This window comes from Petaurus breviceps, unplaced genomic scaffold (genome assembly GCF_028583685.1).
Source record: "Petaurus breviceps papuanus isolate PSGF00001 unplaced genomic scaffold, PetGlider_PUasm1.0 98, whole genome shotgun sequence".
NCBI classification, from domain to species: domain Eukaryota; kingdom Metazoa; phylum Chordata; class Mammalia; order Diprotodontia; family Petauridae; genus Petaurus; species Petaurus breviceps.
Genome location: NW_027187460.1, coordinates 64258798 through 64283278, shown reverse-complemented (window position 1 = coordinate 64283278; position 24481 = coordinate 64258798). Strand labels below are relative to the sequence as shown.

General features: G+C 34.9%; 1 protein-coding gene across 5 annotated transcripts in view; it reads right to left on the bottom strand.

The window, feature by feature from the left end:
* STK3 (serine/threonine kinase 3) overlaps positions 1-24481 on the bottom strand; it is a 468999-nt gene that overhangs the window by 418037 nt on the left and 26481 nt on the right. For all 5 annotated transcript variants that reach the window (XM_069080955.1, XM_069080960.1, XM_069080958.1 and 2 more), the window contains exon 3: positions 18019-18147. In XM_069080955.1, the coding sequence (XP_068937056.1) occupies positions 18019-18147 (129 nt within the window). The remainder of the gene's footprint in view (positions 1-18018; positions 18148-24481) is intronic.

Here is a 24481-nt window from a genome sequence, read left to right as displayed (position 1 = left end):
ATGTCTATACAGGAGGGCATATGGGCTTATTAATACATATGTGAATATGTGTATGTATGTGCACAGGTATACATAGATATAGGGCATAGGACCAATTTAATAGGAAGGGATGATACTTAAAAGGTGAAATTAAGAGGTGAGGGAGGAATATAATGAGAGAAGATGGGGCGAGACAGAATGGAGTAAACTATCTCATGTAGAAGAGGCAAGGGAAAATGGTTACAATGGAGGGTAAAAACAGGAAGGCAAAAGGGAATGAGTCGACCTTATTCTCACTGACTTAGGGAGGGAATAAAATACACACTAAATAGGGTATCTCACCCTACAGGAGAGTAGGGGGAAGGGAATGAGAGGGGGGATGATGGAAGGGAGGGCAGGCTTGAGGGGAGGGAAGTTGGAAGCACCCACTTTTGAAAAGGGACAGGATCAAAAGAGAATAGAACAAGTGGGAGGTGGGATAGGAGGGAGAGAAATATAGTCAGTCTTTTACAATATATCCACCATGGAAATAGCTACACATATGTAACCTATACTGAACTGCTTATCTTCCCAGTAAGGGTGGGTGAAAAGGGAAGAAGGGAATGAATCTGGAATTCAAAGTTTTAAAATATATATATATATATGTATATACTATTATTAATATTATTTTACATGTAACTGGGAAATAAGATATACAGGCACTGGGGCATAGATATCCACCGTGTCCTACTGAAAAGTTGGAGGGGGTATGGGAGAAGATACAGGAGAGAGTAGATCAGAGGAGGGGATATCCAGTGGGATCGCTATTTTGGGGTGGTAGGTAGGGGGAAAATGAGGAGAAAATTTGTAACTCAAAATCTTGTGTAAATAAATAATCTAAACTAGAAGTTAATAAAGCTTTTGATAAAAAAAAAAACTGAGGTAAACATGTTATAAAGAAAAAAATAGTATTTAAACAGTTTCAGTCTAAGGGTAAAGACAGATAAAGATTGGGTTAAATCAGGATAAATCTATAGGAAGCCCATATTAAATCTAACACTACACCAGTACTGGATGTAGTAAAAAAAAAAAATACTGGTTATTGTGATCTGTGATTATTATATAGGATCTTAAATGTTTCCTTGTACTGTTTAAACTGAGAATTACTTAACTCCCTTTGTGAAAGTTCTCAAAGGCTTCTCTTCCTGGGAAAACTGGCCACATATTGTCAGAAACCCAAAGTGCTAATAACTGCCTAGAAGCTTATATTTTAGACCAGCATACTTTAAGGTAACCTAATGATAACATTTTTTAAACTGTTTATAAAACTATATGTATTTCTAAGTATATGACTATACTGGGAATTGGAGGCTGAATATTTAGGCCAGACTCTTATCTGTTTAGTCTCAAAGATAAATAAATGAGGCAAGGAATTGAGAATTGATCCAGATCTTCAAGGAAATAGGAGAAAAGGTTATATTGAGCTGGGAACTGTCACCACCAGTCTTAAATACACACACACGAATTTATGGATAATTTTTTTCATCTGAAATGATGAGAGTACTGGTCCTTGGAAATTAAAATGTTGCCATTAAAGATTATTAATCTGGATTTGATTTAAAGCCAAAATCTGTTCATCAGGATAATTATGGCAAATTAGAACCTAATATAAAAGACATTTGTTATTTGGCCTTAAGAAACTTTTTAGCTGTATGACCCCCAAGTAAGTTACCTAAGGTCTGTTCACATCAGTTTGCTGTTCTGTAAGGGGACCACCCACCTCCCACAGTCATTGTTGAAGATCATGTTAAGTGCTTAACACAGAGCTTGCATTGGGCAAACACTATATTAATATTAACTGTTTTTATTATTTCTTTAATTAGATGTAATTGCTTCATATTTGATAACTTTATAAAGGTTTTTAGATGTGATCAGTACACAACACCAATGGTGAGATGAATGACTTTCTATGTAAGGTAATTTGGAGACTCATTCAACTGAAGTGAGGGCACTTTGGTTAGTAATGGGGTTTTGTTTCAAAGACATGATATTGTTTATGGTATTTCTAAACTGTCTCATATTGTGTAATTTTGTAAAATATCAGCTATGGTGTTTGAAAAGCAACTTCTCTTATAATCTAGATGTTAGATTAAGAAATGGACAATTAAAAGATGAGAAAAAATGGGTTAAGAAAGATGTTAAATCATTTTATCAGCCCTGTTGACCACATAATACAATATTCTGAAGTACTAGCATTAAGAACTTAAACTTCCAGTTTTGCCTATAAGAGGAAGTTTCACCTGAAAGTATCTGGCTATCACTTATGAAAATTATGAGATTATTAACTAAGTTATTTGAAGTTATTGTCATAATATTAAACCCTACCGAGTATTTGCACAGGTATTTTGAAAAGGAAAACTGATAATTGATTAATGTATCAGAAAAGGTACAAAGAAAAGACCTTGTAAAATTTTCTTTGTAAATTTACAAAAACTGGAACCATCTAGTCATAAATTCTTATCAACCCTTTACAAGACCTGTGGAATTCCAATTGAGTATATGGGACACAAACACTTGCAAAAGATGGGGGTGTAATTTTCAAGCCTGTTTATGATGAAGTGAGTTTCATCTAAGAAGAGATACAGATACAGATACAGATACAGGTTAATCTAGCAATTGGCCAATTCTGTTTTTCTAGGTGTTCAAGTGAACTCCACATACATCTTCACTATCTATGTGGGATTCCAGAATGTAATTATTTTCTTGATTTCTACTGATATATTTTATACCAGGGTGAATCATACTCTAGGAGAAGAAAAAGGAAGAAAGAATATATTGGGTAAATTTTTTATAGGCCTAGTAAACCTCATTATTGTGATAAGGCTAATTTAATTGTTGGGGAGGGGGTATACATGTATCTATATATGTATATAAACACTGCTTCACTTTGAAAACCTGAGGGGAGTGGCATTCAGAAATTTAATAGTACTTTGGGGATTTATTTATGATACTTAGAGACATTTTATACCAACTTAGTTTTGATAAATTCCAATTTTAAAAATTTATTTTTGCTTTAAGAATGAATAAGAAATATCTAAGTTTAAAGGTTTCTAACTAATTCATTAAATTCTAATGACTCCCTTTTAATATCTAGATAAACTTTAATAAAGAAAAATACTTTTAGGAAGGAATGTTTCTAAGTAAAAACTTCTTTTGTGAACATGTTTAAGTAAATATCTTTTATGTGATTTTTAAAAGGCTTGATAAACTTCATTTATAAACTACTTTATTGCAATAATTTGATGGTATTAATAACAATTATGTACAGTCCTCCCAAGATTAGTTAAGACTTTACTGTTGGAGAAGAAAACTTTCTGAGATCACGAATATTTCTGAGTTTTGTTCTTCAGTTTGTTGTGTCCTTGGACCTAACTTAAATAAGCGCTTTAAGAAAAAGACATCAGTAGCTAACAGCAAAATGGAAATGACACCTGAGATCTAAGACTAGTGAATGTCTGTTTCTGGGAATAAGGTAGGGAAGTTACCTTGGGAAATCTAAAGTTTGACTCTAATTTATTTTCCCATATAAGAAGTCTGTTCACATGGTTCCATATGCTAGGCAACTTATGGTAATATAGGCCTCGAGGACCAGTTTTGATGCTGTTATAACCATGTCCTTGTTTCTAACTCTCATAATAACTTTCTATTATCAGGGAAGAAAAACACTGTAAATTTGTTACTGCAATACTGAAGCTATTAACTATTAGATCAATACTAAGGCATTAGAATTACTATAATAAGCTGCAAGTAGGGAAGATCTTGATATTTTGATCTGAATTCATAGTCGTTCCAGGGCACAAAGCAAGAGTTAAATTAGTGCTTCAACTTGTTTTATATATATATATATATATATATATATATATATATATATATATATATGATTCAGTTTCTAAAGTATCTCACTCTTCCAGAATATAAGTAAAATTAGACAAAGGTAGAGAAACTTGTGAAACAAATATGATATGAATTTATTAAGTTGTGAGGTAAAAGTCAGGAATGTCTTTTGTTCATGTTTTAAGGAATAGGATTTCAGTGCAGTCAGTTATATTAGTGAAAGTAGTAACTTATGAGCTAACTTGTATTACCTTGAGGGGAAATCTGATTTTTCTTATGTTTGTTATTTAATCTGGGATTAGAACCTGTGTGTACAGCATTTCCTGAAAAGCATGCAAACTACCTGAGTCACCTTAAAAATGTTCTCATTATTTAAAGGGATTCTGAGAGCAGTAGTCTGTTTACATTCATTTGAACATGGTTAATAATTGAACATGTTTCATATAACTGAACATGTTTTACAATGTTTCATATAAATTGTTTGGGATTATTATGTTTACACATCCTATCCCAAGTCTTTTGTTATTTGTTATTAAGCATCTTAAAGCAAAATCATTTGTGTAATGTTGAACTTAGGGATAAAAAAGCATCTACTTACCATGATTACTAGTTATATCAAGATAAGCTGTGATTTTTTTATGATGAGCCTCTTACTGTTACCAATGTGAGATTATAGTCAATACTTGTTACCTAGGATATGTGATCCTTAAGAGTTGAATGCACCTGAAGCTCTGATTATTGGAACTTGCCATTTAAGACCTTATGGGACTGTAACTGATATTGTTCTGATTCCAGGCAGGATCATCAAAGAATGCTGTTTAAGCCAATGATCTATGATGCCAGCAACCCTATGAAGTTGACACCCATGAACTACAAGGTGGAGTTCTCATGGGAAAGGTTGGAAGAACAATTGTTGGCATGGGTTGAGGTAGAATTCTCCTGACTCAAAATTCTCACTTCCTCTTTAATGGAAAATATCTCACCTGGCTAACTTTAAACCTGGCTCAATGCAAGTGGCTATCTGTTTAATTTTTGCCTGGAACTGACATGAAATTAGGAACACATTGTTCCCTTACTATGTAACAATGTCAGATTCTTCTTTTATGGCAAATTTGTATTATCATGTTAGGTGCTCAGTATAAACACAACTAAGTAGATTATTTTTAAGTTAATGCTGAACTATATCTGAACTATTACAATGAGATTCAGGTATAAGATTTGACCTATCTGGCCTACAATTTTAGTTCTTTCTATATTCCAAACAACTAAGTAATTAAATATTTAGCCTTGCTACTTGTCTGTTACTAGTTATATATTCCTGTGCAAGTTAAGGTCTTTCAATTTCTCACAGTGGTATGGGGATAATTAGGTAAATGATGCAAAGACTTGTGAAGCTAGGCTATAATTCTGTAATTTACTGAGGTTAATATAGCTGTCTCAGTTCTGTATTAATGAAAAGAATAACTGTACAATTAGTTATCTTAAAAGAATGGCTTGTGGTCTAGCTTATAAATGACCTAAAGAGAGATCCACCTTTACTAGGGGTTATTCATCTGAACATGGCCAGAACTTGAAAATGTTTTATTATAAATAACTTACTTGATATGCACTGTTTTAAAACTGTATTACTCAGGGGCGGCTAGGTGGTGAAGTGAACAGAGCACCAGCCCTAGAGCCAGAAGGACCTGAGTTCAAATCAGGCCTCAGACACTTAACACTTATTAGCCATGTGACCTTGGGTAAGTCACTTAACTCTAATTGCCCTGCCTTCCTCCCTCCAAAAAGCAAAAATAAAAGCAAAAACTGGATTACTTAGTATATTTATATATCTGGATCATCCTGGATCTTTTTCTTAAAATTAAATTAATCTAGCAACTTTCAAATAAATTCATTTTGGTCTGAGAGTTCACCTTCTTATAAAAAAAAAAATGTTCCATTAATTCCTTACCAGAATCTTATCTTCCTAGTGGGTGAATGAATAATATAAAAATTAAGTTCTAATTTTCTGTTTGTATCTGAGTTTCTTACAAATATCAACATGACTGGCTAACCTAAAAAGGTTTGAGCTAACTTTCACTAATTGACCTGGTTGCTAGTGAAGTAAAATTAAATTGCATGAAGACCAATTTTGTAGATTTTAGCAGAGAAAAGCATATCTACAAGTGACCTGAACCACAGAAGAGTCAGCTGGAAACTACTCAGACTACAATCAAATCAGAGGGCTGCATCAGATGTTTCCAGAGAACCAGATCACTGTATTAAATGAGACTTCTATGAAATGGACAATTTTATTTATTTTTACTGTTTACTTTTCTCTTTCTACTTTTTATCCATAAGATTTACTTTTCAAATGGGATTGAGCCCCCTTTGATCTTGTCAAGGTGCTGAACCATTTTTCCCTTTTCTCCTCACATTGTTTCCCCGCATAAGCCCTACAGTTAGAAACCCTTGATGAAATGTTTGTCATATCAGTTAGCAATACACTGAGGAGACTGCATCTCTCAATAGAATAAAATGGGAGAAATGAAAGAAATTATTAATAAGTATTTGGGGAACTCCAGAATTTTTCCCTTTTCTATAGTCCTCATTTCAAAGTTCAATCTCTTAAAGGACATTACAGATAATGAGAATGAATTAACTCTCCTCAGTCTTAGACCCCACCCAACTTTATAAGGAATTTAAATTTAAATAAAATAAATAAGCTTAAATTTATGTTCTTAGGTTTGGGTGGGGATAAATTCTTTGATTAGATTGCCCATTCTTTCTCCTTACTAGTTAACCAATCAGAATTGACTTGCCACTCTCTGAATACCCTCTTTTCCAAGACCATATAAGCCTTGAGCCAGTTGCCATGAGAGTCTTTGGCATTTAAGAGTACCACTGACCTCATTTATTAAAATGCCAGCATTACTAATAAAGTGACTAATTATCCTGAAATTATGTCTCTCAAACTTTTTAAACATCACATCTATTAAGAAGGTAAGTCACGAGGTACCTAGGTGGCACAGTGAGTAAGTGCACTGGCCCCGGAGTTGGGAGGACCCAGGATCAGTTCCAGCCTTAGATACTTAACACCCACACAAAAAAACTGGACATATAAAAGAGGCAAGGAAAAACTGTTACAATGGAGGGGAAGAACAAGAAGGCAAAAGGCAATTACTCTCATTGAATTTGGCTTAAGGAAGGAATAATTGGGTATTTTACCCTACAGGAAAGTAGCAGGGAAGGGGATAAGAAGGAGCATGAAAGCAGGGAGGGTAGATTGGAGGAGAGGGTGGTTAGAAGCAAACACTTGTGAAAAGGGACAGGGTCAAAGAAGAAAATAGAATAAATGGGGGGCAGGATAGGATGGAGGGAAATATCGTTAAGTCTTCCACAACATGACTACTATAGAAATGTTTTGAATAACTACACATGTATAACCTATATTGAATTGCTTATTTTCCCAGTGGGGGTGGGTGAGGAAGGAAGAAGGGAGAGAATCTGGAATTTAAAGTTTTGAAAACAAATGTTAAAAATTTTTACATGCATGTTATAGGAATGTAAATTTTTAAGATCTTCCCTGCCCCTAGGTTAAGTGCACCTGGAGTCTTTGGTGGGAGGCTTGTTTTTCAGGAGATACTTTATGACTGGGCAGTGGGTCAAGAGGGTTGTTACATTCTCTGAGCCTGGAGAAGGCTATATAAACCTTGATGTGAGACTTTGTTTGGGGCTCACTTTGAGAAGTGCTGTGTGATTTGACCAGATGAGACTCTGGACAGCTGTTGAGAGCGCTCCGGCTTTGAAAAACCCAGATGTTGATGCTTCCCTCTCTGGTAACTGACTAGGTATGGATGTAATGGTTGGACAGTTGGAGGCTTGTCCGCTTGATCTATTTGTTTCTCTGTCTTCATATAATTTCTGCTTGTAACCTCTGTATACTCTGAAGTTCAGGGTGCTGACCATTTTCCCCTGAACTAGGTAAATGATATGTTTGACTGATTAAAGCAAGATTGTTAACCCATTTTGAGTTGCTTTCCTTTAGAAAAACAGATCTAAGAACCTGTGTTGGCAGTTACCCTGGGTATGCTGGGGTGCTTACCGCTATAATGCAACTCAGAAATAACATATACAAGCAATGGGGTACAGAAATCCATCTTGTCCTACAATAAAGTAAGGTTGGGGGATGGGGGTATGTAAGAGAGGGCAGTTTGGGAGCAGGGAATTCAGTATGCTTGCCATCTTGGGGTAGAGGTAGGGGAAAGAAAATTTGTAATTCAAAATCTTGTGGAAATGAATGTTGAAAGCTAAAAAATAAAAATAAATTTTAAAAAACAACAACAATGAATTACTGTTCCAATTTTCCTACATCCCTTCCAACATACTTGTCTCTTTCCCCTTCAATCATTTTAGCCAATCTGATAGGTATAAAATATCTCAGGGTTGTTTTAATTTGTATTTCTCTAATCAATGATTTAGAGCATTTTCCATATGACTATAAATTGTTTGGATTTCTTCATCAGAAAAGTGACTTTTAATATACTTTGATCATTTAGCAATTGAGGAATGATTCTATTCTTATAGATTTGACAAAGTTTTTTATGTATTTGAGATAAGAGACATTTATCTGAGAAACTGAAAATTTTTTTCCCCGATTTTCTGCTTTCCTTCTGATCTCGGCTATATCTGTTTATTTGCACAAAACCTTTTTAATTAAATGTAAATGAAATTATATATTTTATACCTTATTCTGCTCTATATCTTGTTAATTCATAAATTGTTTGCTTATTCATAAGTTTGATAAGTAATATGTTTCATGTTCTTCAAATTTTCTTGTAATATCTTCTTTATATCTAGGTCATATGCATTTTGACCTTATCTTGGTAAATGGTGTAAGACCAATTGATGCCCAATTTATGCCAAACTACTTTCCAGTTTTCCTAACAAATTTTTACCAAATAATGAATTTTTATCCCAAAATCTTAAGTCTTTACACTTGTCAAATACAAGGTTACTATATTTGCTGCTGTAAATTGTATGCCTACTCTGTTCCATTGATCTACCTTTCTATTTCTTAGCCAATACCAGATAGTTTTGATAATTACCGCTTTATAACATAGTTTAAGTTTCTATTTCTTAGCCAATACCAGATAGTTTTGATAATTACCGCTTTATAACATAGTTTAAGTTTCTATTTCTTAGCCAATACCAGATAGTTTTGATAATTACTGCTTTATCATATAGTTTAAGATCTGGTACTGCTAAACTTCCTTCCTTTACTTCTTTTTTCATTAGTTCCTTTGATAGTCTTGACTTCTGGCTCTTGCAAATGAATGTTATTATTTTTTCTAATACAGTAAAATAATTTTTGGTAATTTAATTGGGAAGACATGAATATATAAATCAGTTTAGGTAAAATTGAACCCTGGGCAAGTTAGACAACCTCTAAGTGTTCTAGGCTACTATAAAACTAGATGTTACAGAGAAAGAAAAAAACTTGCATTGTAGAGGGTGCTTCCTTACCTGGAAGTTCCCAGTACCAATGAAGTTACAGGTTCATTTCCTGTTACTATGCCACAGACACTATGCTAGAGCTGGGTACATCAAAATAAAAATGAATAGTCCCTTCACTCAGGGAATTTATTTTCTATCGGGAAAGACATCATATACACATATAAGTGTATACAAAATAAATATAACATAACTGGAAAGGTGGGAAGACACTAGCATCTGGGGGACAGTACCTAATGTAGTAGTATTTGACCCTAAACAGCTGAGGAAACAGAGATTCCAAGAGGTCCAAAGGTAAGGAAGGAATGCATTCTAGGCACAGGGAAGAAAGAAAAATAGGATTTGGAATATGTATGGGAAAACAGCAAAACCACCTGTTTAGCTACAATGAAGAGAAGGCAAAAGAGAATAATATATAATAAGGCTGGGAAGGTAGGTAGGTGGAAGTCAAGCTGTAAAGGACTTTAAGCGACAAAGGAGTATGTATGTGATCCTAAAGGCAATGGAGAGTCACTGAAGATTACTGACCAAATGCATTACATGATTAAGCATGTGTTTTGAGAATATCATTTTGGCAGCTGTGTGGAAGCAGACTGGAATGAAAAGAAACTTGAAGCAGAGAAATCAATTTGGAAGCCATTATAATAGTCCAAGTGAAAAGTGATAAGGACCTGAAAGAGTAGTGATCACACAAGTACTGAGATCAGAATGGATGAAAAAAGATGTTCTGGAGGCAGAATCAATAAAACTTGGAAACAATGGATTGAATGCCATGAGAGAGAAGTCTATGATGATTCTGAGGGATAATGCTTTCAACATAAATTAGAAAACTCATTAGAGTTTGGGAAAAAGATAATGAGTTCAGTTTTAGTCATGTTGAGTTTGAGGGGCCTATCAAACATCAAATTTAAAATGTCAAATAGCCAACTGGTGATGCAAGATGTGAAGACAGTAGACACTACAGGTCTGGGATTCATCTAGAGATGATAATTGGACCTGTAAGAGCTAATAAGGCCACTAAGAGATAATAAATAGGGAAGAGAAATGAGCCCAGGATAGACTATTTTGGTATACCTACATTTATGGAAGAGAAAAATGATGATGATTTTAGCAACTGCGACTGAGAAAGAATGGACAAATTACTAGGAGAACCAAGAGAAGTGTGTCATGAAAATCCATATAGAAAAGGACCTCTAGGAGGAAAGAGTGGGCAACAGTTTCAACTCTAAATGCTCTTAAGATGATTTGACTTATATGATTCACATGCCAAACTCTGTAGACTTGTTTTATCAACACTTTATTGATGTCCGATAACATATTGTTCTTAGTCTTCCATCATCCTCAACCTTAACGTTTTACAAATTAGCTTGTACAGTAAATTGGTACCTCCCCTGCCTGCCTTATCTTCCCTCTACACTTAGCAAGTGGATTAAGTACTTACTTAGGTATATCATTTTCTGTACTAATTCAGATACCCTGTCATGGTAACTTGGTATTAATCAAACTTCTCAAAAAAAAAAAATCAGTAACCTTCACTATCAGAACTCAGTTAATATGTTAGTATTGCTATATCGGTTTTTTCACCTTCTTTTTTAAATTCTTTGTTATAAACAATGGCTCACTGGGTAGAGGAGGCGAGAGGAATATATTTAGAAATGAACATGTTGCAGAAACAAAAGACTTTTTTTTAATCTTAAACTATAACAGAACTCTGAAAAAAACTGGACATCTTGGACAATAAGCATTTATTAAGCACTCACTACATGCCAGGCAATACTCTATGCATCAGTGATACAAAAAGAGGTAAAAGTTCCCGCCCTCAAAGAGCTCACAATCTAATGGACAAAAAGTAGACAGTTTATTAATTCATAGAACTCTAGAGCTTGTAGAGATCTTTGAGATCATCTAATACCTTCATTTTACAGATGTGACACCAAGACCTAAAGAAGTTAAATTATTTGTCATACAGGAAATTAGTGGACAAACCATGACTCAAATCTAGGTTCAGCATTATAACACACTGGCTTTTATTTTGGATTATACAAATAGCAACCTCTAATTAAGTTTTTTAAAAAAACTGTTCATGAAAACAGTTGATACAAACAAGACACGTTCCTAAGAGGGAAAGAACATTCTTAGTTGATATAGCCTAACAAAAACCTGAATGGGAGTTTAAAAGGAATCAGTGCACTTCATAAAGTACTTTGCTGGGTAAAGATGACAGGTAAAGTAGTCAGAAAGAGAATACTAGAAAGGCTTTCCCCTCAGAGTCCTGCAGAGAATAATTCTAAGCTTAACTAAGCAAAATGAAAACCAGAATCTGAGATAAATATATATAAATAGGTGAGAATAACTAGAAGTCAAGAAGCGCAACATTTTTGCCATGAGTAAGAGAACAAATCCAAGATTTAACCTAGCAAAATGTATGTATGCCCCTAGGTGATGCAGTGGATTTAACACTGGGCCTGGGGTAGAAAGACCTGAGTTCAAATGTGATATGTACTAGCTATGTGACCATGGGCAAGCTGCTTAACTGCTATATGCCTCAGTTTACTCAAATGTAAAATGGAGTGAATAGCACATAAATGGAAATGCTAGGGCACAAAGAGATTACACGATTTTCTCAACAACATACAGGTAATGAGGGGTTTTCTTATCCAAGTTTGGCACTAGTCACAACTTTTGACTTATAATTCACACTAAGTAGGGCTTTAGTGACAAGATAATAAAGACTCTTTTTAGGGAAATCTTCATGCTACATTCACTCACCGTCTCTGTTTATAAGTTGTCCTTTTTAGTAATAGATAGAAAATTCTAAGTGATAGTTTCTTCTGGGGTATACTTCTCTATATTCATGCATATTTCCACATAATCAAACAAGCATTTATTAAATACCTACTCTATGCCAGAGAGCTAGCACAATCTTGTTTTAAAGTAAAAAGTTTAAATTTAATTTGTAGGCTTAAAACAATCTAGTCTTGAATTTGCAAGGTTTTAGTATCTTATCATTACCACATTTGTTATGTATATATTTAATCTGATTGAAAGACTATTGTTGTTTGTTGTTGTCTGTCCATTTTTTTTTTTGAAGAGGACAGATGATATCACAGGGTGAACTGAATTTAAGTAAGGCAGAGTTGCACAAAGCTGTCAGCCTCACTCTCTCTTCCAGAGTCACCAAAATCCAGTGGCAAAACAAAAGGCAGAACAAGTGGCAACAGCCTGGGAAATAGTAAATAATCTTGGCATCTTCAATATGCCAGCTGAAGCCGAGTTCACTGCTACTGGAACAAACTTTTCATTTGCCCATTCCACTAGGGAACCTGTTGTAAAAGGGCTTAACACCATGTCCTTCTGAGGGCAACTCATCTCTTTGGTGTCTACCTAGCATGCCAAAGTCTAGAAATAGATGTAGATATCTATATGAAGACTATATATATATATATATATATATATATATATATATATATATATAGAAGAGGATGTATATTTGATTTCTAGGTCACCCTCAAACTAAACCTTGTGATGTTGGTTCATAAAGCAGATTAAAATATCTCACTGATCAATCTAGCCCATTTTACAGGTCAGACTGGAACTGCCATAATTACAGAATCTCAAAGTTGGAAGGGATCTCATTATTCTTCAACTTTTAGCCCACTCCATATCCAACCAGTGTTTGGACAGAAATCCCTACAACAAGCACAATATATAAGCCAGAGAATCAAGGTATAGTACTAAACACTGGGGATACAAATACAAGCAAAAAGATAGCTATTGCCCTAAAGGAACTTATATTCTAATGGAGGAACACAACACATAAAAGGGAGATGAAAAGGAGCCTGGAGGAGGGCCTGAGCTGCAGCATGCTGGCAAAGTCTGAAAAGTCAGAGACAAAGCCAGGAGAGGAATGAAGAAGGCTGACCTAGGCCCTTCCCCAAAATGAACGACCCAGGAAGAATTCACCAATGGGATAAAAGGACCACAAGGGCAAGAAGATGATCCAGGGTGAAAGGTCTGCTGAAGCATGGTAGCAAACTCCAGAGAATCAGAGGTAGAGTCAAGAAAAGAGGAAAGTGACTTATGCAAGGTCACAGAAAGAATAAATGGCAAAGCCAAGACTCAAACTCAGATTCTCTGGTTCTAAGTGCAATGTTCTTTTAATTATACTATGTTCTCCCAGTTCACCAATATTGGTTTGTTTGGTGGTTTTTTAAAAAGGAAAAGAAAACGTTAGTCTATCATGGCCTATTCTTGATTAACCCATACTAAACCTGAAAAATTAGTTTCACTTTCCAAGTGACAACTGATAATCCTTTTATAAATATATTCTAGGGGCAGCTAGGTGGCACAGTGAATAGAGCACCGGTCCTGGAGTCAGGAGGATCTGAGTTCAAATCCAGCCTCAGACACTTAACACTTACTAGCCATGTGACCTTGGGCAAGTCACTTTACCCCAATTGCCTTGCCTTCCCCCCTTCAGAAAAACCACAAACATATACATATATATTTTAGCATTTGGCCAAGATTAAATGTCAAGAGCACTGGTCCACAGTTGAGGATCCATTCCCTTCCCTTTATCTAAATTAGGAAAATATTTGTCTTTTGCCAGTCCTGTACCATCTCTACTACAAAATTTTTTCAATTTTAGAAAATTTTTATTGGGGCAGCTAGGTGGCACAGTGAATATAGCACCAGCCCTGGAGTCAGGAGGACCTGAGTCCAAATCTGTCCTCAGACACTTGACACACTTAGTAGCCATGTGACCTTGGGCAAGTCACTTAACGCCAATTGCCCTACTCTCCCCACTCCAAAAGGCAAAAAAAAAATTTTATTTTCAGTTATCAGTTCTCTCTCCCTGCTGACCCTCCCCCATCCATTTAGAAGACAAGAAATACCCATTATCTTTTCAAAGTTATACAAAACATATTTCCACATATGCCATGTTGAGAAAGGAGGAAAAAAGTAAGAAAAAATTAAAAACTGAAAGAAAACATGCTTCCTTCTGCACGCAAAGTTGATTAGTTCTCTCTCTGGAAGTGGAGATTTTTCATCATGATACCTTTGGAACTACTTATACACAAGTTTTTTAAAAATCACTTTTAGCTCACTCCATATCTCTACTTGTACCATCACTTCCCCAGTGATAGCCTGGACTCTGGGTCCTTTGGCTTTAATAGGTCAGCTTTTGACTTATGTTACCATAGCCCAGGCCTCTTGATACCATTTTTGGCCTACCCCTGACCAAGGTGCTAGATAAGTACTCTTTCTACCTCCCCTTTATATGTCTTACTCCTTTAAAATAAAAACTCCTTGAAGACAGAGACCGCCTTGCTTATTGGCATCTGAATCCCCAGTATCTAGTACATAATAAATGTTAAATAAATTTTTTATCTATCTAACACTGAAAGCAGCTTAGTAACCACATCCATCAATTCTTTCAAAACCCTAGAACCTAGTTTGCCTAGGCATGGTGACTTGAACTCATTTAGGGCAACCACCTCATCTCCAGAGTATTTTATTGTCACATAATTTCTGCATGTATCCTGGTAGATGGATGCCCAGATATTGTATATAATCTATAATTATTTTGAATTGAATTTTTTTCTTGATGGGTTTGTTGGTAATACCAAAAAGCTAATGAGTTTTGTGAATTTGTTTTATATCATGCTACTTCACTGGATTTATGAACTGTCAAAATTAATTTTAGTTGAATTTCTAGGACTTTTTAAGTAAATCATTATATCATTTGTAAAAAAAAGATGATTTTGTTTCTTTGCCTATTCTTATGCCTCCAATTCATTTGTTTTGACTTACTGCACTAGCTAATATTTCTAGAGTAAGACAATAGTGATGACCGTGGACAAACTGGCATTACCTTTGATCTTACTGAAAAGATCTCTAGTATTTCTCCACTAGAGTTAATCCTAACTGCTGTTTTTAGGTAGATGCTGTTTATCCAATGAATATTAATTTATATACTTTTAAATGGGTGTTTTATTTTGTCAGAATCATTTTCAGTTATGTGCTGAGAAAATGGTGATTTTTATTGGTTTTATCATACTTTTCCTAATATTAAACCAATCCTGCATTCCTGCTATAAATCCAACCTGGTCATAGTGTATAATCTTTTTAATAGGTTGCTACAGCGCCTCTTTTCTAAAAGGCATTTGAGAGTAAAAGAGTCCTATCTTAGACACTTACTATATATGTGATCCTAGACAATTCACTTAAATTCTCTATTCCTCATCTAAAATCTAAAATAAAATCTAAAAGTTTTCTCACCTAAAATAAGTGAGAAAGTTGAACTGGATGGCCTCTAAGGTCATTTCCAGCACTAAATCTAAAATCCTACAATCTTCATTCATCTTATGTTCTGCCTCCATGTTAACTACATGTTATTCTATCCTTACCAATCTAAAGATTTTTCTTCTTGGCAGAGAACCTGGATAAAGAAAGGGTCTGGACCTGTGACTTAACTGGTGTAAGACAATACCTGATGATGAAACTTGCTCCACCAATGCAGACCAATACATTCTCTGCAACTTAGAATCTTGGAGGAGTACCTCAAGGATTAAGAGGTTAAATGCCTTGCCCAGAGTCACCCAATAAATGGTAGGAATTAAACCCAAGTGGTCCTGGTTCTAAGGACAGCTCTCTACCCACTATACCACACTGCTGCTCCACAAAGAAAAAAGAAGCAAATTAAACTTGGGGTAATGCTGCCTCCTATCTATTGCCAGTTTCTGAGGTAAATCCAATCAAAACAATAGTCATAACTTTTTATTTCATTTTTCTCTTACCCCTAACATCACTCTAAAAAGCTCTTTACAGCCTTTACTATTCAACACCAGCTTCAATATACCATTAGTTTTATCCCTTTTAGCATTATTCACATAGGACTTCCCAAATCTTTTGCATTTGTTTTAGCTGTCCTAACTTCCAACTCCTACACTTTTTTAACATCAGTAGTAGTATACTCTACCAGTAGTAGTACAGTAGGATACATTTCCCTGAATTTTTTTCCTCACCAGAATTATTCATGTGGAGGTTATCAAAACTTTATTCTTGAAAGCAACCTGGTACTATTGGGCTGACTTCCTCTGTTGATTTTTTAAGTTACAGGTTCCTATTTATCCTTTCTCCAAATTCCCTGAAATGTTTTCCTATCATCAGAATTACAAAGATTCTCCTCCTTAACTATCATCATATCATCTAAACATCATGAACTCTAACAAGAAATTATTGTTTCCTCCAAAAGTTCTCCTCCCCATTTTTGATTTAACAACCAACTTTTTCTTACCAGTCAGAATCAGGTTCAAAATGAATGGAGTTTCCATCATTATTTTCTCCAGAATAAAATTTTGAAATAAGTTCCCTCTTCTCCACTCCTCTTCATTGCAAAACATCTTGACATCTCTCACTCTCTCCTGTTTTCCCCGTTTTTGATAATAAGGTGGCACTTCTTGCCAAGGCCAACTTTTTACATAGCCTCAATTCCAGCCTTTCTTTCCTATCTTCTCTGGCATACTGTCCCTTCAATTACCTTCCCTCTCTCCCTAATCTCCAACTTTTCCCTCTCTACTGGTTCTTTCTATACTGCCTTCAAATATACTCATGTTTCCCCAAACAGAAAAAAACCTTAACCTACCATCCCTTTAAACCATCACCCTATATCTCTCCTCCCTTTACCATCAAAATCATAGGATAAAATTTCCTACACTCATTACCTCAACTTCGTCTTCTCTTAATTACTTCTTAATCCTTTGCAGTCTGGCATCTAATATCATCAAGCAAATGAAATTGCTTTTTCCAGTTACCAATGATGTCTTAATTGCCGAATTTAATGGTCTTTTCTCAGTCTTTATCCTACCTGCTCTATCTGCTAAACTGACACTGATAACTCACCTTCACCTCCTAAATATACTGTCCTCTCTGGATTTTCATGATTTTGCTCTCTCCTTGTTCTTTTTTTACTTGCCTGACCCCTCCTTCTCAGATTCCTTTGGTAGCTCATCATCAGTATCATACCTGCCAACTTTGAGTGTCCCTCAAAGCTCTATCCTCGAGCCCTCTTCTCTTGGTGACTTCATCAGACAGCAAGGGTTTAGATATTATTCCTATGCAAGTGATTCACAGAGCTCCATTAAATCTCAGAGGAAGACTAGGATTGGATATATCCAATAATCCCTCTAAGTTTCAGCAGTAGCACCTGCCTAACAGACATTTCAAACTAGATGTCCCAAAGACATCTCAAATTTGACATGTTTAAAATTGAACAAATTATGTTTTCCCCCCAAACCCATACCTCTTTCAGACTTTCCTATTTCTGTCAAAGGGAACACCATTCTTCCAGTAAGTCTCCCATTTTCATCCCCTTATATAAAATGTTAATGTAAAATGCATAGTCCCAAAATAAATGAGTTTAGCAAACAAGAAAAATCACACCCCTAAGAATGAGAAGCTTCTATCACCAAAGACCCTTATGCCGTTTCTATTTATATCCCATTTTCTTTGATGATTTTATTTTTTAACTTTGATTTCTAAAGAATAAACAGCAAGGAATCCAGGAAGATAATACATAAACATGTTTATATGTATAATAATACAAATGTCCATTATATTCATGCACAGTGTCAATCATGAGGATAAAAAATACAAATGCAATTCTATTCATACCTGTCACATTGCTGCATTATAGAAATTTCTTTGATGATTTCCTGAAGATCTGATTCAACAGGAACTTGTTTAATTGCCACCACTTGACCAGATTCCTTATGTATTGCTTTAAATACACTTCCATAAGATCTAAAAAAAAAAATAAAATTTTTTCTAGATTATATTTCCTCCTTTCTAGTAGTTATATTAATCAGAAATAAAATTTCTATCCTCCATATGTTTGTCTTATTGGAATTTTTCATTTTTTTTAAGCTCAGCAGATGAACATGATTTGAAATACAGAAAAACAAGCAATTAAGTTCATAAAAATGAGAATTAATAAAACTATAAAAATATGCCTTCTTGGTGCTACTGCTTTAATTATTTCAAGTTGAATTGAATAAGCAAGTTAATAATGACTTTCTCATACATTCTTCTAAAGCATTGAGAAAATCTATATATCATCTCCAGTTCAAACAAATACAGTATTAACAACATATATTCAAAGCAGTTAGTGTTGGAAGGTACTATTATACATGAAGGATCAAGATTTAAGTTTTCATTCTTTATGTTGGTTTGAACTTATTTTTTTTAAACTACTACTCTGTTATTCATCCAATCCCATGTCTCTTCCCCTGGCCTGTTAGCATATACTCTGGTCAGGTGATAGCAAGGAGTGTCCCATCCCCTCCGAATGGTGAAATCAGGCGTGGACCATGTATCAATATAGCAAAGGATCTACCCTCCAAGAACTTTTTATTATCAGAGTCCCAGCTCATATGGTCTCTGGAACTGTCTCTGCTCCTATTCCCATGCCTGGCCTAAGCTGACATAAACTCAGGCCAACTACTCCCCCCGCCTTTAACAGTTCAACAAACTACCTAAAATCCAGCAAAAGCATATATGTGGAAGAAATGGCTTTGGTCCAACTGTCCTGCACTAGTATCAACTGGGTGACTGTTTTAGAAGTTTCTTTTCTTTTTAGTCCAAACTCCATGAAATAAAGATCTGAGTCAAATAAAACAACAGTAACAATAACAACAAATGAAAAATGATGAAAAGACAACATGGCAGAGAAAAAGCACTAGTCTTGGATTCAGGAAAACTTGGGTTCAAGTCCTGCCTGTGACCCAGACTACTTATGTGCCCTCAGGGAACTCTAGGAACCAATGTTACAAATGTGTTGACACTAGTAGAGAAAGTTTCCACATAGGAAGTCCCTTATACTGATGAAAGCAGAGATCTGGGACCCCAAAAATGAAGAAAAAATAGAAATGGAAATCAAAAGAATGAAACAAATTTAATACATAAAGACAGATCAATTCCCTAAAGTACTGACATTCACTATTTCAAAATATTAAAAGAGCATTTAAACTGAAGCATGTATCCTTTTACAACTTTTCTAATAAGTAGCACCTTGATCTTTTAGAGAATTAAGTAATAAATGTTAGTGAGATTTTTTTTTAAAGATTCATGGATTAAAAGCTATACTTTGGCCAAATCCATTTAGATGATAATAATTTAAATAGATTTAATGGAAGACAGCTGACAAGGATAAGACTAACAGTCCTAAGAATTTCAGGACAAAAAACAAAATGAAAACATCCACTTGATTCAGATTTACCAATTTTTTTTTTAGATATTTCATATAAAATAAAGAGAATTCTCACCCATCATATTGGTATAATTATAACGTTGGAAAGAATAAAAAGAAGCAACTACCCTTTCACCTTCCAACATAACTACTTCTAAATATTTTTTTAAATTTAGTTCTGAAGCCCAAAAAAAGAATATTTCCCAAGTTTAACTTAGGACATTAAAGAATCTCCCTACCATCTTGTTCTCACATTTTTTTATTAACTCTCTGTACTTACTACATCAACAAGATGCTATTGGACCAAATAAAGATTCCAAAGAAGATGACACTACCACACTTTCTTTTCTCTCTTACATATAATCTTTTTCCTTGGACTAATACTCTCTCTTCTCCTACCACTTGCATACTCATTTTTTTGTTTTGCTTTTTAAATCACCAATTATTTCCATCCCTAATGTTTACAGTTTTCCCCTGATTACTCCATTGCATTCCAATCACAAACAGCCTTACTTGAATTCTTTGAAATTACTACGCAAATAAATTATTTCCTCGTTTCCTATTCTATTACAAGTGGCCCTAAATTCCTGAGAAGAGAGTCAAGCATAAATTAGGGGTAAATAAAAAGTTCATTATAGCAGAAGCTTATATAACAAGTTCAGGGGCTATATTTTTTTTAACATAACAACATTTAGCTGAAACTCTCCAAAACTAATTCTTTAAAATATGTGCTTATTGAATTGAAGAAGTACTTGTTGAACTCAATTTCGTATTTTAAAATATGTTTGATACCAAGCCAGGTCATCTGATGAGGCCTATTCTAATCCCTTGTTCTGAATTGGGTGTGGGGAAACCTTCCTCAATAAAGCAAATAATGGTCAGGTTCTCACCCTTCCAACCAATTATTTCAACAAGATTAATTTATTCAACAAACTTTCTCATTAAGCTATATGCAGAATTTGTACTAAATTCTGGAGAATACTCTACTCAAATGGATCAATTATCTCATCAGTTTGAATGCTTCCTCCAAGAATGCAGTTCATAATCTATCCATGACTGACCATCCTATATGACTCATCCATATCCTCTCTTAAGTTTATGATTCACCGAACATACAGATAACTTTCCTCTCTATCTCATGATAGGACAAGTATACCAGCAGAGGACTCAGACTGTCTACCAAGTGATCTAACTTCGTATGCTTTATATATAGGAGGCCCTGAATAAGCACTTTTTCATACATACTTTTGGTTCATACATTTCCTTAATGACATCCTTTACCAGAGTTCTTTGAAGTTCCTTGTTATACGTTGCAACCTGCTTGAACCCACCATGTCTCTTTCTCTTGCTCTCTGTTTGATGCTTATTTTTAATCCTTTGAAGAAGTTCATGACTTGCACCACTAACAGAATAGTGATATTTTAAAAAGATGGGTCTTTTAAAATTTAGACATCATTAAAGGACTTCTAAGACTTCCTCAAGGCAATCAAATTGGTGATCCTCTTCCTCCAATTTAATTCTAAGTCCAATTCAAAGTCCCTTTGTACTCTTTGTCCCAGATATCTATACTGAGGGATAAACATTATGGGTTGTCTTTTTAATTAAATGTAATAATGTGAGCAAAACATTCTTGATCTACTTGATTTTTCCTATATAGATGGTTAAATTCTTTTGAATAATCATGGATTCCTTCATGATCTCATCAATGTAGAAATGGAAGGGATGTTCAAAGTCATTAAGTCCAATCCTCTTTACATATGAAGAAACTGACTCCATTGAAATGATCTGTTCAGAGTCCTAGAGCTAGTAAATATTCAAAGCAGGTTCTAAACTGAGGCCTTCTTGACTACAAGTCTAATCTAATGCTCTATGAACTAGACCATCTCTTCCAGGAGCTGCTGCAATAATCAGGAGCTCAACGAAACCAACAAAGTCTTTCTCAACCATGAACAACTAGAGGACCTCACCACACACAGGGAATTCCTCTTCAATATCGACTCTACACTAGATCTCCTTCACTATGGTAGCAAATATCACTGATAAATAGAAAAATAGATATGTGTGTACATATATATATATATATATTCCCAATTTATACCTTTATCTTTCAAAGATCTTGAAAAAATCTGATAGGATGAGAAATACATTTTTAGAAAAAAACCAGTAAGGTGGAAGTTTGCTCTCCTGACTCAAATGCTTTTTTATAATCAACAACAGTCAGCGCGGCTAGGTGGTACAGTGAATAGAGCACTGCCCCTGGAGTCAGGAGGACCTGAGTTCAAATCCGACCTCAGACACTTAACACAAAACTAGCCATGTGACCTTGGGCAAGTCACTTGACCCCAATTGCCCTACCTTCCCCCTTCCAAAAAAAAAAAAACACAAACAGGGGAACCTTTTCTTCTCTACATCTTGCAGTCAATTATGTGATGTGAAGTAATCCCCTGTGGCTTATCATTTGTGAAAATCTGCCTTTTTCTACTAATACCCTCAATGCACGTACAGATGATTCTCATAAAAATTCCATAGAAATGAAAAGTATGCAAGTCAAAAGTTGTTGACATTCTCCTAGTCACTTATTCTAGTGTTTCTGAAATCTGAGGATTTTTGCAAACCTTTGGTATCTTCACTTTCTTCAGATAACATGTCAATTTGTCCCTCTACATCCTCACAATTAAGTCACCTACATCATATATTTCCTCTTCACACACTTAGTCTAATCCAGCTGCTTTTCTTGATTTCATTCTCCTTATTTGCCTACCAAATTCCTACCTACCTCTTAATTTTAAAATATTTTTTATTGATATCTTTTCAAAACATGATGTTAAAGTACAAGTGTGATGGCTCCAATGTCCTTGATAATGAAAATTACTAGTTAGAAAAATCTCCACAGATCTTTTCCTTTTTTCATGTTTGTTGTCATTTTCCACATTTATCCTAAAGGACCTTCTAAATTCCTTTCCTTGTTTCTCTTTTGCCATATTTTTCAAATTTCTCTCCATTACTTCTCTGTTTTATAAAGCAGTACTAGTCAATCTTCCATCATTCTACTGCATAAAATTCTACAAATGAGTTTATATTCTAAATGACCAGGACCTACCAATTATTTTATTGAAAAGTATTCACCAGGGGCGGCCAGGTGGCTCAGCGAGTAAGAGCGCCAGCTCCAGTGTCGGGATGACCTGAATCAAATCCGGCCTCAGATACTCGGCACCACACCCAGAAACAACTGGCCGTGTAACCTTGAGCAAGTTACTTAACCCCAATTGCTTTAAAAAAAAAAAGTATTCACCAGGTATAGGCATGAGGCTTCTTCAGAGTCTACAGGTCTCTGACCTCTTTCACTCCTTATCCCTAATTCATGTTTTTCTATTTTATTTATCATTCTCATCTTTAAGTCACAGAAAAACAAAGTCTATGCTGATTTAATTTAAGGATGTTATTGAGTTCTTCATTGTATTACTGTATCTGTTCATTCTTTATAACCATTAGTGAATAATTTGCAATTGTTTTCATGGAGGTCTTTCTGAAGACTTATTTATCAAGAGCTCTATAACAAGAGATGAGCAAAAGTCAGTCAACAAATATCTCTCAAGTGTTCACTGTGTGCCAGGCATTCCGCAATGTTCTAAGAATACAAAGAAAAGTAAAAACACAATCCCTGCCTAAAAGGGACTCACACTCTACTGGGGAAGACAGCACGGGAACAGTTATGTGTAGGCAAGGTATATGCAAGATCTAGAGATAGAGACAAGACAGTGTGTGTGTGTGTGTGTGTGTGTGTGTGTGTGTGTCTGCAAGAGGAGGTGAAAAGCAATGTCCTAGGAAAGGCACTAGTAATGGGAAGGAAGGAAAGACCTCTTATAGAAGGTAGGACTTGAGCAGAGTGTTGAAAGAAGCCAGTAGATGGACAGAAGGAAAGGCACTCAGGGAATGGGAACTAGTGAATGAAAAAGCATGGAGTCTGGAGATAAGAGTGTTGTGTGTGACAAATAGCTAGAAGGCCAGTGTACCCAGACTACAGAGCAAATGGAGGGGGGCAAAGTGTAAGAAAATAAACAGGAAGGGCTTTACTTGCCAGAACATTTGAAATAATATTTTTCATGCCTTTGGGCACATGATAAAACCAACTCCTTCAATTCTTTTATTTGTTTCCACATGAATAACTTGTAAATTATCCCTCCATTTAACTTCAATTTACTTCTTTTTTCTGGTTTCATTTATAGGAAGAATGTAAAGATGAAAATGATTCAGTTCTTCCACTAGTAGGTCCACAGGCTGGTCACTGGCCAAAGATCTCACATTTAAAGTATACCAATGGCCAAGTTAAAATTTATACAAGTGCTGTATGAGATCCAGAGTCATTTCCAACAGGAGGAATGAGGGGAAATTTCATAGAGGCATGACCTTACATAATAGATTTGCAGTTTCATGTGTAACCATCTTTTCATTTATTCTATGTCATAGATATGCTTGTGTTATTTCATAAATCTTTTTAAAACAAATAAATAAAAGGATGAGCTTTGATCCAGATATCCTACTACGAGGTACACACTTTAAGGAGGCAAAAATCAGAAAGAAAAGTGACATATACACCAAAATATTCATAGAAGCAGTTTTTTCAGTAGCAAAATAGCAAATTTATTGGCAGTAGCTAGTCAGGACCCAAAGATAAAAAACAAAGTAGATGTCCAAATGGGGAATAGCTAAACCAACTGCTCTACATGAAAATAATGAAATCTTACTATCCTATAATAGGAAGAATTCAAAGAAGCAATTATTTATATTAGTATTATTATTAGTATTTATATAAATAGACAGCAAAATAAGCAGAACAGGAAAATTATATATATATATATATATATATATATATATATATATATATATATA